Here is a 12348-nt window from a genome sequence, read left to right on the forward strand (position 1 = left end):
ATCATGGGAGCAACCAAGTACTCAGAAATTTTGGCAGCAACAGAAATAACAATTTCAACCATTTTCAACCTCCTTTGTTTTTGTGTTTTCAGTATCAAAAAATAGAATCAAGCAAACCAAACAAAGAAAAACAATGAAAGCAGTTGCTGGGTATTCTTGAGAATGAGATCAAAAGATGACAATAAGAACTTGGGTAACAAGGAGTTAAAGAATGAACGGTAGTCACCAATTGGCAGAAAAGAATAATACAAACACAGCAAACTCAAGAAATGCAGGTTCATAAAATATTCATGTAATCATTTAGTATATGATGATTGGTCATCTTATGATTAGCAACACAGCCACATAACGTTCTTTGGTTAATCCACATAATGAGTCTTCACAGAATCACACCGCCCGTTCCCGCTCCCATATGCTCCATAAGACAGGCAACATTGCTCACCAGATTATTTCTATATAATAGAATAACGGCAAAGAAGTGTGGTTACATCAAAGCAAAGTGATTAAAGATGCTTAACTCAGCTATAAGTTACTACTTTAAGGTTGATTATGACCGACAAAGCAAAGCATTTTCATAGAAGTGATTATATTCTTTCACAAAAGCTGTTATGATTCCAAACTTTGATAATATTAGTGTAATGAAAAGCTATACCCTCCTTTAAATCGAATACCCATTACCATTGCTCCTCTCTGAAGGATTGCTATTATGTTATAGAAGTGTGTGCGACTTAATGATAACAAGTGGCCCCACTAATCAAAAAGTAATTGCAACACATTTTTGTTTTGCTCCAACACAACATTGTATTACTACACATAATAAACGCTTCAAGGCTCCAATTTGTGTTACATAATATGCGAACGTCCACAGAAGAGAATTAATCATATTACCAGCCCACATTTTAATGCTCCTCGTAATGCCTAATTCCCTTTTCAAACATAAAGCTGAATCAGTAAGGAACTAGAAATGAGAAAAAGTCTTTGGAAGTGTATACTCCATTATATTACTTCACAGTATTTACAAATGCATTATGCTAATTCCAAAAAATTAACGTGCATTTCAAAAAATACGGACCAGCAAGATCGCAATATGAAAAATTATTGTCCAAATTAATACCAATGGCTACATGCTAATCACACACTAAGCTTGGGGCGGTATTCGGAGTTTATAAATGGGGCGGTAAATTCATCTAAACAAGCCATCCTGATCCTTTCAGGTGTTGCTGGATTATCAAGAGGGAACCACCCAGTGTGCCCTGCATCCGCTCTAGCAGCAGAAATGGCATCTTTGATTGCAAAGAAGACGGATGAAGCCAGAAAAAATGGAGGCTCGCCAACAGCTTTCGATGAATGGATGGCCTTTACATTAGGATGACCCTGCAATTATAGAGGACACAACTTAGAATGCAGAACGATTTAGATCCCATGTAACAAATGGATAAATTTCATCTTTCTAGTTCAAACTGTTCCTCTCTGAAGTGATGATTAACATGTCTCAGAAGGTAACAGCATCTGCATTGGTCTCTGAATATGGTGATGTTATCCACATGAAAATCATTTCTACTTGTTTCAGAAAGATATTGAAAATACAACCCTTCTTTAATCTCACAACAATCGTATTAAACGTTCACTCAATACCTCAAAAGAATAAGCTCGTTTTCCTGTTTTCTTTCTTTGCTTTTTCTTTCCAGCACCCAAAAATGCTATGACCATTTTTAAGTTCATTTTCTTCATTAAGTTTACCAGATGCAACCGGATTTCAGTCTTACTATATATTTGAGGTGGTGATGGTCATGACTACACATTAAAATGAAAATATTGTGTAATAAGTCATAGTTGGTGTGCATGTGAGTACACTTGAGAATGTATGCAGTTGGTTGTAAATATACCTTCAATAGTGAAACATTGAATTTCAAGGGGACGTCATTTAAAGATGGAATTTTGTAACTTCCAGGTCCGCATGTGTACAAACAGCCAGGTGGGATCCACTTATGAGCCGCATCTCCCCACTTCAGTTCCTCCAACGCTAACCAACCCAGACCTTGTATAAATGCTCCTTCAATCTGAATTAAGAGTTCAGAATGAAAAATTAAGTTGGCATATAATGGACTTGCACAAATAGCCTAGATTTCTATCTATCAAACATATATAAAAGTTAAGCTAGGAAGTAAGTGCCAAAACTTAAAAGATAGGAGGTAAGTGTCAAAACTAAAAAGATTATCTAGCTCTAACAAATTCCAGCATATCCTGCCAACATCTTCTATGTTTTTTTATATCCTAATCGTACCTTCATCCATTTCTCATAAATCCACCACATATTCTATTCTTTAACAGTGGCTACCAAGATAAACATGAATTCATAAATTTATCCATATTCCATATGGGCTATGAGTTATCAACCTATAAGAACCAAAAGCCTTCTGCGTATCATTTTTTTTTTCACCCCCTCATAAACGGAATAGCAAAGTATAGTTTTATGCACCAATTCTAGTTTGATGCAAAACTGTATCAACATTCCATCCTAAGTAAAAGTACACGGAGTACTAAATTACTTCTTGAGATCATTACAGCAACAAAAACATTTCCGAGGAAAAGCCATCAGACATTATACTGTGCAAGAAAACTATTAGAAGTATAAATCATGTAATTCATAAAGTTTTATGAAGTTCAGATCATTGGAAAAATAAAAACAGAAAAGAAAAAGCACCTGTCCTACATCTATGGCTGGATTCAATGAATATCCAAGATCTAAGATAACATTTGCCATCCTTGTGTGGAAATCTCCAGTCAATGTGTCAATCTCAACCTCAGCAAATGCAGCCCCATAGGTGAAATATCTAAATGGGTTTCCTTTACCAGTTATCCAATCAAAGTCAATCTCTGGTGTAATGTAAAATCCATGAGCAGAAAGGTCTATACGTTGAACATAACATGCACTTGCGAGCTGAGAATATTGCAAAACACAATAATTTTCTGAGTACTAGATAGATGAAAATAACTGTTACTATCAGAAGAAAAATAAAGCTGCAGGAATGAACTATTAACAGAAGTGAACCTCAGCAAATGAGTTGAAATTATGCTTAGAAGCAATTGGTTCCATCCGAGCTTTAATCTGCTCACATGCATCCAAAACTGCAGCTCCATAAATATCAGAACTTGCAGAGGCAGCTGTTGGCGATGCATTAGGAACCTAATTTATTTTGGCAAATGCAAATACAACAAGATATAAGAATGGGCAGCTACCAGGGTACTAGAAACTAATTCAAGGAACAGACCAGTGCATAACAGAAAGAGAAAAGGTTTAATAAAACAAAAAGGGATACTTCTCTTAAAATGCAAGCATTAAAGTGCACAGGAAACTTATTAAGTGAAAATCCAAAGAATCAAGTAAAATTTGTCTCTTATTTCTTGAAATACTAGCAGTTAAAATATATAATGGTTATTAAAATAAACCAAAAAGAAAAAAGATCAGAGATAGTTGTTAGAACGTCGTTAAGTTGATTTGGAGAGGATTTATCTAGCATAAACAATTGTTGGCAGTATATTTTCAGTATGTTCTCAAATTTCTTGCTTACGGCTATTCATATTGGCTTCAATATAGTTGGAGTATTGTTCTCTCGCAGAGAAAATTGAGCAACTAGTTCAACATTATCTTAACATTACACCTGAGATTGGCTTAGTTTTAGACACGCCCCTAGCTGCTTTAGCCTAATAGGAGGAAAATGACTTTTATCTGTTATTGAAGCTAATGAACACTCTCAGATGAAATATGTAAATGTTTAAATGTAATCATAAATGCAGAAAAGAGATCTGACTGGTGTAGAAAACATCTTAATTATATCATTCTACTTTCAACGGAAATTAGCCAGTCATTTCTGTGAATATTGCTCCATTACCTTGTCAGTGCTCGTCTCTGATACAAACACAGAACTCAAAGGAATATTAAAAGCAGACGCGGCAACTTGAGCAACTTTTGTATGCAAACCTTGTCCCATCTCAACACCTCCATGCGTAACCAAAACAGTACCATCTGTATAGACATGAACAAGAGCACCTGCCTAGAGTTGTAAAGAAGAAAGGTACACAATCAGAATCCTCATCAACATAAATAAATCATTTCAGATCAGAAATATGAAAAGTAAAAGGAAATAACCTACATTATAACATAGTGGGCAAATGGATAACAAGACAATAGAATGATAAAGGGCAAATGGCTAACAAGACAATAGAATGATAACCAATACCTAGTTAAGCATAGTGACAAATTAATTTAACCAAATGGCCCTTCTATGCATTAGCAAAGCAACTATTGACTTGGCCCAAAAAAATTTAAGGATACAGATTTGCATATATTTCCTCTTTCAAACATTTTGTTTTCTTTTCCAGAATAGTCTCTTTGAGTATTCCTTTCTTATACAAGTCCCTCACTTCAAATGAAGATTTCCAATTCCATATCTGCTTTCTAGTGACTCAAAGACTAAACCAAAAGGGGCATAGAGCGACATAGAATTTAAACATCATTATTGGGAATACCAATAAGCTTAACTTTTGGCATTAATGGTTGCTCAACAAAGTGACATGAGTAATGAAATTTTTTTTATTTAAACACACACACACTAGTGAGGCTCGAACTCAGGACTAAGTCCTAGGAAGGCCACTTCTTACCACTAGATCTAGACCTTGGCCTCGAGCAATGAAGTTAAAAGTGTCAGAACCTCTTTTCAGATACATCTTAACTGCCTCTTCCCCTCAACCTTCTTTACTACTTCGAGCAAATATTTCAATCATCCTTGGATAATATCATTTAAGGTAGGTAATGTCCAATTTTTTGATCAAATAAACGCCAATGCAAAACAGTACATGTATAGTTCCAACATTACCTGGTTCATGAGCTTCAATGTAAATGATATGCCAAATTTTGTCGGCACCATAGCAATACCACGTTTCTTCCATCGGTTGTTCAGATTAAAGTTGTCAACTTCTTTGCGAGCATTCAAGAAGTCACAGGATAATTTCAGTTCATTCCAAAGCGGGAACAGTGTGCAATGTTGAAGTTGTTGACCATAATGCAAAATTGATCCTTCACCTTGAAAATTAATTTCCTGAAAATGACATCAATTAAGAAACAAAAAGAAAGATCAGCAAATGAAAAATATAATATACTGGATAAAGACAGTGACTTGACATGAAAAATAGCTTAACGAGCTCATATAACTTACTCTAATCTCTTCAGGGCTTTTCCTGACTTCTACAGCAACCCTTTGAATCCAATTTTCAGTTATAAGCATACCCTGAGGACCGCCAAACCCTCGGAATGCAGTATTGCTTGGGAAATTAGTGAAGCAAACGTTTCCCATAATCCTAACATTTGGTATCTCATAGACATTGTCTGAATGGAACATAGCACGCTCAAGGACAGCAAGAGATAGGTCTAGCGAATTTCCAGCATTATTGTAGATTTCAAGATCCAGAGCCAGCACTTTTCCCTCATTTGTAAATCCAACCTAAACATGTTAATTGCATCATTATTCTGATACATTAATTAAAACTAATGATGCAAAGATAAATTCACTGAATGAAAGGTAAACTTAACAACAGAACATCACAAATTCGTAGGTTTAATTTTTTCCAAACATAAAACTAAAATGATAATAACTTAAAAAAAAAAAAAAGTTGAAAGTGTACCAGTGGCAAAGACTTTCTCTTTTAAACTCTGACTACCCCCATTTTCTTTTTTCATTATCTTCCATTTTATAACATAATCAAAAATGCAAATAAATCTTTTGATTCCATCATGCTTTTAATACACACACACACACATACATAAATATACATAAAAGCTGTAGTCTAATCCAGTGTGACTGAATCATGAAGGAATATTCATAGTCTATACTATGGTCTCTAAAACTTAATTACTGCATACAAAATTGAAACTTTTTTGCCCCTGTTCCACATACCAACTTGAAGATTGTTGTTAACATAGCAGAGAAAGAGCCACATAGGCAGAACGAAAACATTAAAGACTATATTGTAACCGTCTTATATTACTAATAAACTAATATAAGCATTATGTAGTTCTAAATTAAGAAATAGAAAGACAAGTCAATGACAATACACTCCTAAGAACTAACTAATGAGACACATGCCTTCAATTATAGCTTCAACAATTACTAACACAGTCATGCAGTGTAGTAATTAGATGTCGAACTCCCAATTTATCTGATAAACAAAACGATACCTTGTACTTCCCAAGAAAACTATGGCGTTGCCCAGATATCATCATGTCTATATCTCTGTCTAACGTAAGGTTCACCGGCCGATTCAGCAAAAATGAAGGGACAGCAGCCGCAGCTGCAATGAAAGCTGATCTCGTCTCCTTCCCGCCAAATCCACCACCAATTCTTTTGGTTTTACAAACCACTTTTGACATTGGAAGACCTAAAACATGAGAAACATACTTCTGGTGTTTCTGAGGGGCCTGCATAAAGGGAACGAAATTGTGATAATTTTATTACAAGATAAAGATCTATAAGGAACCATCATTGTCCACAGCAATTCTGTGAGATATCAAGCATAGCAGCAAGAACATGATCACTCTACATAAGGGAAAAATATATAGAGATAAACTGCCTAGTGAAAGGCACAAGTTCAACAAAATATACAAAAATTTTAATGCAATAATCGAATCTCAGTTGTGAAACTTCGTCATTTTTCAACAGCAAATTCAAATGCTTTCCTACTAAGAAATAGAAACTCGGAAGTTCATGAAGTTCTATCAGAATAACAAAATGGACTAGAATAACTAAATAATCACAAGACAACCCAAAGAATACGAATATTGCTATCCAGAATTGGCAGATTTTGAAAAACAGCAGGACATGAGACACTGACCACAGATTCGAAATAAGTGCAAGGGAGTGAAAAGCAGGAGAGACATGGAAGGCTGAGTTTTGAACCAATCTCAAGCCAGAATTTTGAAGCTCAATGAGTCTGGAGTTAAACATTTTCAATCAAGCTGTGCACATTTGCAACACCATTTTCAAAGGCTGGAACTTACTTGAGTGGAAGAAATCATATGAACTTCGTTGCCGTGATCCATTGTCCAAACCACACTGCTATGTGGCTCTAGGTAAAAATGTTCTTGACCACCCACACGAACTTCTCCCTCTATAATTTTGTCACATTGACCTGACTGAAAACAGATATCCACATCCCCCTTTCTGAAACACCTCTCCATGTTAGGATGGAAACTTTTAGCATCAATGGCTTCTTGTATTGATAAGATTGCAGGGAGCTCTTCATACTCAACCTGAACTTTTCTTGATGCTAGTTTTGCTTCTTCATGAGTTTCTGCAACAACAACTCCTATGACCTGCAGGTAATACATACATAATGGGAAAACCCCATTAGATAACTCATCTGCATTGTAAATAGCATAGACAATGAGTTCATTTCGTTTTTAACAGAATTAATGTTACAGTCATCTTTAGGATTTTATGAAGTGATGCTACCATGAATTTTCACTATAAAGACAATGACAGGGCCAACTTTCACCAGAATTAATATTTTACCATCAATAGCTCTTTTAAACACTAGAAGACATCTTGAAGGGGTTGTAAAGCACAGTACTAAGAAATCAAAACACACACACACACAGGGAGAGAGAAATCTTCATAACCTGACCCACACAAGTGACAACCTCTGACGCAAATAGCTCCTCGTCGGCAACGACCGGCCCAATTCTATTATCACCTTGCACATCTTCAGCAAAAAATATGCCAACAAACCCAGGAGAAGACCTGGCTCCTGAATCATCTATTGAAAGTATCCGCGCATGAGGTCTTCTGCTTAATACTAGTGCAGCATGCAAACAATTAGGAGGCATTGGTGTATCATCAGTGTATTCTGCCTCCCCTGTAACCTACAGAAAATTATCGTAAAAACAAAGTCATTAAGATAAAGTATATTACAGAACGGTAAGCAAAAATCAAAATCTGCAAGCAATTCAGGATAAAGACTAGGAAATATTGTCCTAGCAACCAAAAGAAGATTATCCAATAGATATCATTGGTGTCCACTACCCAAACTCGAAAAATCTCATCAGTGAGAGCAATCATCATTAAAAAAAAAAAAAAAGTTACAACAAAGATATTATGTCAGCATGATATTGAATAAGTTAGGGAACTGTTACCAGAGGTCCGTATAAGCAAATAAATGATTTGATTTGTAATAATCTTAAGGAAGAAAAAAAGGCGGACAAGGATTACAATGGTCAACCATCTAGATTCAACTAACGCATGGCTGATGTCAGTTGAGACTCAAGTTAAGTCTCTCATTTGTCATGTACTCCACACACTGCTGAAGGGAAACTATTTCCCATTGTATGTTGAAGCATCAAGACATCAAAAAGAGAGAAGGGATTTCATAAGTGCTCATGCTTGCAAACGTGCACAGAGACATATTCTCTATCAGAGGAAAACCAGAATGCATGAAGTCTTGCAATGAAAATGGTTTAATATTTGTTGTAAATAAGAAGCATCTAAAAGCAGAAGACTCTAAGTACTTATACACACACACACACACACACATATATATATAGACATGTGTAGGATTTAGGGAAGGTAGCCACCATAAAAGTTAATACCATATCCTATAATAAAAAGTACACAATTTTAACATAGAATTAATATAATACACAAAAAGAATGAACATCAACCTCCAATATCTAACAAAAACCAAAATATTTCGAGACTGGCATACCTGAAGTCTGGATGAAAGATGAACCTCAGGGGAGCCCACAGATGTCCCATGTTTTGTAATTTCATAGTCCTGATTACCTATAATTGATGGTCGATGAAATGACTGCATAGCTGACAAATGAGTTGACGGTACACTTTCCTTAATGGAATTCTTCCCTTCCATTTGATGAGAAACCCATAAGAAAAACTTGAAAAAGAAACTAAGAGTTAAAGATTTCCGAAAATCCACCATCCCACCAGGAGCATCTTCCTTAAGAATTATATCTGTTTGTAAGATTTTCAAAGCATTCTGCAAAAGCTCCTGACTCCAACTCTTACCTACGATAAATGTTTTTGTTTTCTTTGCAGAAAGAGAGAGAGGAGCCACCCCACCATAAACAAGCAATGCATCTGAAACAACCCATTCTTCATCCTTTTCCTCAAGATAGACACGCATTCCAGCATTCACAAGTGCAATATCATCATCCCTCCGATGAGCCTGCTTAAATTCCTTTACAAACTCAAAAGGCCTAGTCCAGGGCAAAAATATTGAGAGTAAAATTTCACCACTTGTGAGATCCACTTTACGATAACCCAGGAAGAATTCTTCAGCCATGGTCGTCCTAATGTTCCCTTTGCAGTCAACAATATGAAATTTTGCTCCTGAAGCCATCCAGAGAGGATTCAAGTCCGATATTGGACTAGCCGTACAAATATTTCCTCCAACAGATGCAACATTCTTTATCTGTGTGCCAGCAAACCACTTTATTTGCTCAATGAAAGCTTTGCATGATGATGTTTCATGAGCAGGTCGCTCTGTTACAACCTTTCTAAACATTTTCAAGAGTTCAGTCAGTCTCACCGCTGCACCTATCTCCAAGCCATCGTCCTTGACATTCAACACATTGAGTTTGGGCACATGTGTAACAGAGATCAAAACCTGATACTGCATCCTCTTCAATCTCATCTCAATCCCAACCTCAGTATTTCCAACCAATAACTTTGAATCTGGGTATTTTGATTTTAATTCAAGTAAATGCTGAAGTTTTAAGGGGCGATACCACTTAAGCCCTCCAAATCCACTCAAATTCAAAGGATTTGATTTCCTCAACAACAACTCTGGAGGGAAAATAAGCTCCTTTTCTGTGTAAGTACTTCCATCTATCTCACTATAAGAGACAGGTTCATATGTCTTCCCACAAGCCACACTTTTTTCACAGGTGTCTGCATTGCTTACATTTTTCATTCCACATGAACAGGGTTTTCCAGTTGAAGGGCAAACAAACTCACCTTCTTTAAGACTCATTGAAGACATGTTGGTATATAATGCATCATTAGTTTTAGCAAAAACCCGGAATGCATCAACAATTGGTCTGTAACCTGTACACCGGCATAAATTTCCAGCAAGGGATTCTTCAATTTGCTCTTCAGTAGGCGGTGTCTGACTTGATCTCAATAGAGAATACATAGACATAATAAAACCAGGGGTGCAAAAGCCACATTGAGACCCATGAGATCGTACCAGCGATTCCTGCAGAACGTAACGGAGATCCAGGGAAGTCAATAACTTATTTGCACTGCAAAAAATGAGTAAAACAAGAAATAAATAAAGAAACAAAAAGCTAGCAAAGTTTCCAAAGAGAATTAATGATTCTCCAAATCCAGGGTCACAATAATTATAATTAATACCAACAAAAACTGCCAAGCAATACAAAATGAAAAGCACAAAAGCATTGTGTATTACTTGAATTGGATGCAAGCCATGTTTCCGGTTTCCAACTCCCTCCACTGTAATCACATGCATCCCTTCTAAGGAGTAGAGAGGAGCCAAGCATGCATTGACAGCACAGTGCCTGAAATAATTTTCCACAATGATATTTTCATTTTGGTTTTTACACGGTAGAATGTGAGAGAGAGGAAATGTGGAGAAACTCACACACATTTCTTCGATTTTTTATCATAACGAGAAACCATCACAGTGCAAGCCCCGCAACCACCTTCACCGCAACCAAGTTTTGTTCCCGTCAAACCAATATCTATGATACCAGACAAAGACCAAATTAGATTCCCTCAACCAATGAAAGATTTGAAAAAAGGAAACAACCATGTGATAATCCTATCAGCTGAATTAGGGGAAACTTGAAAATTTAAGACTTTGCAGCAAAAAAAAATAAAACATAAAAAAACATCACTGAGCTCAAACATGTTATTAGACTAAGTTGCTGAGAGTGTAGAATCAAAGTGGAACTTGAAAGAAAACGGGAGGAGTTTACTAATTCATAATAAAACGAAGTTCAAAATATAATATCCATCCCCACTCATCACATGTTTCAGCAGCCAAATGGAGCACAAACATCTTGATCAACTGCGAATAAACTAGCTTTGAATCACAAACTTCACAAACCTATAATTGGTCCTTGAAAAAAGACATTAAAAAAGATATTCAAACACAAGAATTAAGCATTGCCCCCATATTTTATACCCATTTCAGCTGACTTAAAATTAAAAGTGCAGTCTCTCTTTCCCTCCCTCTCTTTTAAGTAAAACTGAAACACACTCCAAAAATCAATTCCAATTTATAAAAGGAACAAGGATTGATTTATTAAGCTCAACCCACATCATCAATAAAAGGACACAACTTGGTTGTGGTGACTTTAAATTGAAAACACAACATAAATCAAATCATTCAAAACTAAGCCGAACTCACATGATATCAAACTTAGCTAAGGTGAATTAACAATCAGACACCTACTTAACCTCCGCTTCTCCTAATTCTATTCTTACAAGAAACCATACAAATTTCAGAAACTCAGTCCAGTCCAAAATCAAAAGCAAAACTAACAAAGTTTGTTGATTGATTGATAGATAGATTGATCCTAACCCGCAAAATCTTTAAGCTTGAGTGGGTCTGAGTGTAAACAAATTTTCTACTCAACCAAACAAAAGTCGCATTACCTCTAAGATACTCGAGGAGAGTCAAGTGAGCCAAGCCATCAGGCAACACCTTACGAAGTCCATTAACGTACAAGATTGCTTCCTTTGTCCATCCCTCACCCATTTGCTCCATTTCCTCTTCATTCTTCAGCGACCCCATGTTTGACTCTCAACCAAAAAACACAAATTTTCCAACAACCCGGACAAGAAAACAAAAGTACTGAACCAAATAATATTATTCCCAATCAAACAAACCCTTAATTGGAATCAGATTCTGTATCGGATCCAACAGTGATGAAAGGGAATAAAATAATAAATGTGGAAGATTTGTTTATGCCAACGGCGAAGTGTTGCACACGAGTTTTGCTGAAATGGAAATGTATATTTTATTTATTTAGATATACACATGTACGCATTCAATGGAAATGGAAATGGAAATGGAAATGGAAACGGATAAGATTGATTATCCTTAATGAGTTAAATGGTCTGGACTTTTTAAAGAAATGCTGATGTAATTGAAAAGGCCAAAATTTTACGACATCGAGTGATAGATCTCGTGATTGAGGCGACAAGTCCAAGTTGTACTTTGGTTCGGTTTTCAACTCTTTTAAAGTAAATCTGGATGGAGGGCGGGCGGACATTAGCTTTTGTTAGTTGGGGAAATGAAAGATTGCAACTT

General features: G+C 36.0%; 1 protein-coding gene across 4 annotated transcripts; it reads right to left on the reverse strand.

Moving 5' to 3' along the window:
* Positions 1–965: 965 nt before the first annotated feature.
* On the reverse strand, positions 966–12287 carry LOC18051590 (xanthine dehydrogenase 1). Of its 4 annotated transcripts, none has more exons than XM_024190078.1 (14): positions 11691–12287; positions 10672–10771; positions 10480–10588; positions 8758–10266; positions 7676–7918; positions 7055–7369; positions 6236–6475; positions 5217–5501; positions 4878–5099; positions 3894–4055; positions 3053–3187; positions 2714–2941; positions 1887–2060; positions 966–1374 (listed from the first exon to the last, which is right to left on the reverse strand). In XM_024190078.1, exons 1-14 carry the CDS (start codon positions 11827–11829, stop codon positions 1132–1134), a joined length of 4104 nt encoding a protein of 1367 aa, XP_024045846.1. In that variant the 5' UTR covers positions 11830–12287; the 3' UTR covers positions 966–1131. The 4 variants fall into 4 exon arrangements, with proteins under 4 accessions (XP_024045846.1, XP_006446106.1, XP_024045847.1 ...); XM_006446043.2 differs by having other exon boundaries at positions 2705–2941; positions 11691–12286; XM_024190079.1 differs by lacking the exon at positions 11691–12287 and having other exon boundaries at positions 2705–2941; positions 10676–10759.
* Positions 12288–12348: the final 61 nt, after the last annotated feature.

This window comes from Citrus clementina, unplaced genomic scaffold, assembly GCF_000493195.1.
Source record: "Citrus clementina cultivar Clemenules unplaced genomic scaffold, Citrus_clementina_v1.0 scaffold_2, whole genome shotgun sequence".
In the NCBI taxonomy this organism is placed as follows: domain Eukaryota; kingdom Viridiplantae; phylum Streptophyta; class Magnoliopsida; order Sapindales; family Rutaceae; genus Citrus; species Citrus x clementina.